This window comes from Salmo salar, chromosome ssa05, assembly GCF_905237065.1.
Source record: "Salmo salar chromosome ssa05, Ssal_v3.1, whole genome shotgun sequence".
In the NCBI taxonomy this organism is placed as follows: Eukaryota; Metazoa; Chordata; class Actinopteri; order Salmoniformes; family Salmonidae; genus Salmo; species Salmo salar.
The window spans coordinates 37367698-37373697 of record NC_059446.1 but is presented as its reverse complement, the minus strand read 5'-3'; the positions used below and the strand labels follow the sequence as shown (position 1 = coordinate 37373697).

The window sequence follows — 6000 nt, the reverse complement described above, 5'->3', positions numbered from 1 at the left end:
TGGAAGGTGAACCTTCACCCCAGTCTGAGGTCCTGTGCGCTCTGGAGCAGGTTTTCATCACGGATCTATCTGTACTTTGTTCCGTTCATCTTTCCTTCGACCCTGACTAGTCTCCCAGTTCCTGCTACTAAAAAACATCCCCACTTCCATCTGGCCATTCTACCATACAGGCCTGATTGGTGGAGTGCTGCAGAGATGGTTGTCTTTCTGGAAGCTTCTCCCATCTCCACAGAGGAACCTTTGAGCTCTATCAGAGTGACCATCAGGTTCTTGGTCACCTCCCTGACCAAGGTCCTTCTCCCCTGATTGCTCAGTTTGGCCGGGCGGCCAGCTCTAGGAAGGGTCTTGGTGGTTTCAAACTTCTTCCATTGAAGAATGATGGAGGCCACTGTGTTCTTGGGGACCTTCAACGCTGCAGACATTTTTTGGTACCCTTCCCCAGATCTGAGCCTTGACACAATCCTGTCTCGGAGCTCTACGGACAATTCCTTTGACCTCATGGCTTGGTTTTTGTTCTGACATGCCCTGTCAACTGTGGGACCTTATATAGACAGGTGTGTGCCTTTCCAAATCATGTCCAATCAAATTGAATTTGGACTCCAATCAAGTTGTAGAAACATCTTAAGGATGATCAATGGAAACAGGATGCACCTGAGCTCAATTACGTGTCATAGCAAAAAGTCTGAATACTTATACTTATTTTCATAAATTGGCAAACATTTAAAAAAAAATTTTTTCGCTTTGTCATTATGGTGTATTGTGTGTAGATTGAAGGGGGAAATGATTTAATCAATTTTAGAATAAGGCTGTAACGTAACAAAATGTGGAAAAAGCGAAGGGGTATGAATACTTTCTGAATACTTTCCTACTGCACTATATGTACTGTACTGTCTACTCTAGAAGATAACATGTTGCATTTGATGTTACAGTCATCATAGAACATGTGGGGAGAGAATGGAACTCTTTGAGAGAATATTTACCATGCATTACATCACACACACTTTCTAAGTAGGATCACTATTGAAGAGTGATGGAAATAAGCCACATTGGAACCACACTGATCCCTGACTACTGTCTTTTCATGTTTAATGTCTTTATTTAACTACGCAAGTCAGTTAAGAATAAATTCTTACTTACAATGACGGCCTACCCCGGCCAAACCCTAACCCGGATGACCCTGGGCCAATAGTGCGCCACGCTATGGGACTCCCAATCACGGCCGGTTGTGATACAGCCTGGAATCGAACCAGGGTCTGTAGTGACACCTCGGGCACTGAGATCCAGTGCCTTACACCGCTGCGCCACTCGGGAGCCCACATGTTCTATTCTGGTAACTTTATTCATTGTTAATTTACTCAAGGCTCTAGAATTATATTTAATGGGGAAAATAATATGCTCACACATTTCTACATTGAACATAACACTTTATTAAAAAAACAAAGCCAGAATGACAGTGTGTTAGACTACAGACGGAGTGTTTTATCATAGAATTATAAACAAATGAATTGGAGATGGAGTGTTTATCTTATGCACAACTGAGCTCCATCTCAATATGTTAAAACACACATCTCAACTGGAATGAGAACAACAGAACATTACCATCACAACTACTAATTTACTATTTTAGTTAAGTATTTTGTACGATTACATTTGACAGAAAGTGTTTCATAAGAACGAGAAGGCCACTGTAATGAATTAGTAGTGTGTGCACTCATTGTAGTGCTTATCTACGTCTTTCAAAGGAAGCCATGGCTGACCCTTAGGAGAGCTGTTAGAGAGTGCCAAGGCATGTTCTCAAAACACTAATACTATACACTTCCTCCTTCAAAATTCAAGTCACATACCACAAATGAGTTATTTCTTATAAACATTGTAAGATCTAAGAGCAAGAGGCAAAAGTTGACCTTCATGTTTGGAGAGCATGTTAATACAACTGCAACACTCCAACACAGATTTATTTCCTGGTCACTTAGGGCTCTAACCTTCCTGGTAATGACTACTGATTGGGTGACCAAAATTATTCTAAGGAGGACAGAGGCAGAGTTGAATAGTTGTAGAGCAGCACTAGAATTTGAGTTCGCTGGGCATGTCTGTGCCCTGTAGGCCTGCCAGCAGGTTGTTGGCGGACAGCTCTGCCATGATGCCACGTGTGGAGTAGGTGGCACTGCCAATGTGGGGTAAGACCACTGCAGGTGGAGAGAGGAGGGGAAATGTATTAGCAGGGACATGATCGCCTGCAGAGATTTGGTCGCAAAATAACTGGTTGATTTCAATGAGAAGACATAAGAAAAGAATATGATTGATTAATCTGGAAATATCACAACGACGATCAGAGCGAAACCAATAGACGACACAACAGAGATGCCTCAGTAAACCTCTCTCCCTCCGTTTCTCTCATGACCCTATTAACTCACCACAGTTTTTGAGGGTGAGGAGGGGGTGGTCGGTGGGGAGTGGTTCTGGGGTTGTGACATCCAGCCCAGCGCAAGCTATCTGACCACTGGACAGAGCCTGATACAGATCCTCCTGGTTCACTACTGCACCCCTATCACACACACAGTGGAAGTTAGCTCTATATTTATAGCTTTGAACTGTGTTCATTTCAAAACCCAGTCCGTGTGGTTGGATTGGCACTGCTCTACGTGTTTAATGGAGTACCTGCTGGTGTTGATGAAGACAGCAGTGTTCTTCATCTTGCAGAAAAAATCCTTGTTACACAGCCCCTGGGTATCTGGTGTGAGGGCGCAGGACACCACAACAAAATCACTCTCAGACACCAGTGTGTCCAAGGGCACTGCAACAGAGAGGAGGGCAGGAAGAAACAATCAAATAAACATCTCATATGATTCTCACCCTCTTAACCTTCCTGTTTCCCCAAGCCCATCCACCCCTGCTCACCGTATTCTCCCTCCACTTCAGCAGCATTTGATTTGGCTGTTCTTCCAGAGTACAGGAGCTTCTTCACTCCAAACGGTTTCAGCCTCCTGGCTATGGCCATACCTGAGGGAAAACAGCATTGACTCCAGACAATCAATCAATCAATCAATCAATCAATGAATACACGCCCTTTTGTCCTGCCCTTTCAGCTACTATATGGATTGTATAGACCTCACTAAGGGCAGGAGTCACAGAAACCAGTAAGTCAATCCAGCAATCACCATCACTCTACCTATGCTTCCCAGTCCAATGACACCAACAGTGCTGCCTGACAGACCATAACCACACAACCACAGAGGTTTCCAGGTGCTCCAGCCTCCACTGAGAGAGAGAGAGAGAGAGAGAGAGAGAGAGAGAGAGAGAGAGAGATTTTTAAAAAGTGAATTGAGGACACATTCTGTTGTACTCATATTCATTTGAGATAGAAGTTTGGTTAGGCAACGGATCCATAAAGTATCACTGTACAACATGTCAGAGTGATCCTCTGGAGCTGGAGTCTAATTGAGGGAAATGTGTCCGTGTGTTTATTGGGTACTGACTTTATAACCTCCACCACGCCCTCTGGTAGCCGCCGAGCTGTAGCCAGGAGCAGGGCGACGGTCAGCTCCGCCGTTGCATCAGTCAGGACGTCTGGAGTATAGCCCACACGCACCCCACTGCACAGAACATGGAGAGGACGGCACAATGAGAGTTGCTGACTTCGATGTGAGGCTAAGGCATTTGATAGTTGGTCTTACCGTTTCTTGATCTCATCCATGGCCATGTGGTCAAATCCGACCGATAAGGTACTTATCACCTTCAGGTTTGGACCTGGACACAAATCCATAGTTACGTGTTAGGAAAAGACAGAATGGGAACTATCATACAACACATATACTGTATAATACATGTCTAGCAGCCTCGTAAATTCCATATATTGGAAAATACTGAGAGGTGCTGTTTGAGTTCATCTGATCCAGGTTATGTCCAGTGTACCTGCTGCGTCCAGAACTTCAGTGTCGATCTTGTCCGACAGGAGACACAGCAGCCCATGGGCCCCCGCCACGCCCTTCAGAAGCTCCGCCCTTGGAACGGGCTCATCCGAGTCCCACAGTGAAACCTTACATCTGTTTCCATGGAAACGAGGGAGATGGGAGGTGAAAGGGGAGAGACTAGATTAAGATGAGTCAAAGACAATTTGGAACATTTCCTTCATCGTACAGTATTCTCCGTGTATTCTGAATGGTCTGTCTGTTTTTTCAAGGTGTCAGTCTCTTTTTCTTCCCCTTATCGATGACCTTACCCTTCGCTTTAGTCTTTATTATACCTCTTTACTTTTATTACATGTTGCATGGACGTTTGTAAGTGTTAGAACGCCTTAGGAACCTTATTACAAGTTCAGAGTACCTGCTATAACACGTGACCAGGAAAAGAGGTCATAAACAACTACACTGAACTTTCACTTTTAGAACACATGGTGTAACAATTACCCTCCACTTCATATGTGTGTGAAAAGGTGTGCGATGCATTTATACAGCAGTAAGTAGACTAGCACTAGAATTAAGTAGCACTACTATGACACAAATCCTTAAGACGTCACACAGACACAGGCATGCGTGATAGATGAAAAGTGACAGTGCACGAAAAACTCATTAGGCTAGTTAGCCAAGTATATCTCAACTCGTTGAGATGTACTTGGCTATATTAGTTGTACTTGGCTATAGGTTACCACACTCTCGTCAGCAGATCTGACCTGCTTGCTTACAGCTGCACTATGGTCGGACAACATTCCGAATTGCCCCATTATCCCAACTGTTACACCAAGAAGACTTAATTAAATAAACTTCCCTAAATAGTCTTCCCTGTGGCTCAGTTGGTAGAGCATAGTGTTTGCAACGCCAGCATGGTGTGTGCAACGCCAAGGTTGTGGGTTTGATTCCCACTGGGGGCCAGTACAAAAAAATTAAATAATGAAATGTATGTATTCACTACTGTAAGTCGCTCTGGATAAGAGCGTCTGCTAAATGACTAAAATGTAAATGAAACTGCCGTTTTCATCCTCTTGTCAACTAGCAGTTGCAACTGCAGCCATTATGGAATGTCAGGTCGTGTTGAACAACAGATGAGCAGATTGGCTGACACTGCTATTCCAAAATGGCTGCTGCGGCTTCTGCTATGTAGCATGAGGGTGATAAGGACAGTTTCCCAGAAATGTGCAGTCATTCAATCTTCTTGATGTAACAGTTGGGATAAAGGGGCAATTTGGAGTTCAAATAATTTCTCATCCCTGGATTGAGATATGTTTTCCGAGCCATATCTTGTGTCATAATATACACAGGAATGCTGTCCGACTCTAGTGCAGCCGTAAGCGAGCAAGTCGGATCTGCTGGCTACATACACTCCAGCCTGTGACAGAATCTTCAATCCCTCCTGTGGGATGCGTCTTGTTATGAAAACCTTCGTGATCTTCTGAGCAGTGTGCATCCTCCGAAGGACGGGAAACGTCAGAAGAACTGCTTGAAATAACAACCCGAATCTCCCTACAGTTGTTGCTAAGTTTGCTGATTGTTTAGTGTTCACAATGAAATTTCAACGTGCGCACTAAAGGAACACTTCACACAGTGCGCTATGTGGCACCACTTACCAAGTGTAGGGCAAACAACATTGCGCATGTGCAGTACTGCATTCGATTCCTGAGAGAGACTCATTGGGAGAATCTCCTTGCGTCCTGTCTCTTCTCAAAATCCATTGGATGAGAAAGCCAGAGTTTCCGCCCCTTCTGACCTTCTCCTCCAATAGTGGCAATTGTAACTATTGGAAACCATGCCCCACTCCTGCGTCATTAGGCAGATAAGGTTCACAGAAATCTCAAAATAAATGTGTAAAGTGATAAAAACAATTAAGTGAGTTGTGCAAGACATTTTTATGAATAAAACAATAAGTAGCATATTGTTTTTAAACGTGTGCATGTTTTTCTCCTCTGACAAAACAAAAGCAGATTTCAAAATTATTATGCGTTAAAAATAGGATTTACATGAGTATCCTCGACGAAAGGTGTCTATTGAGTAGAGGGCACTTCTGTTT

General features: G+C 43.8%; 1 protein-coding gene across 1 annotated transcript; it reads right to left on the bottom strand.

Annotated features, from left to right (window-relative positions):
* Positions 1–1407: 1407 nt before the first annotated feature.
* Positions 1408–5577, bottom strand: grhpr (glyoxylate reductase/hydroxypyruvate reductase). The gene is given in 9 exon segments (NM_001141630.1): positions 1408–2186; positions 2415–2545; positions 2659–2794; positions 2899–3000; positions 3170–3258; positions 3477–3593; positions 3675–3747; positions 3913–4043; positions 5315–5577. Coding segments are annotated over 9 exon segments (987 nt in total). The 5' UTR covers positions 5401–5577; the 3' UTR covers positions 1408–2064.
* Positions 5578–6000: the final 423 nt, after the last annotated feature.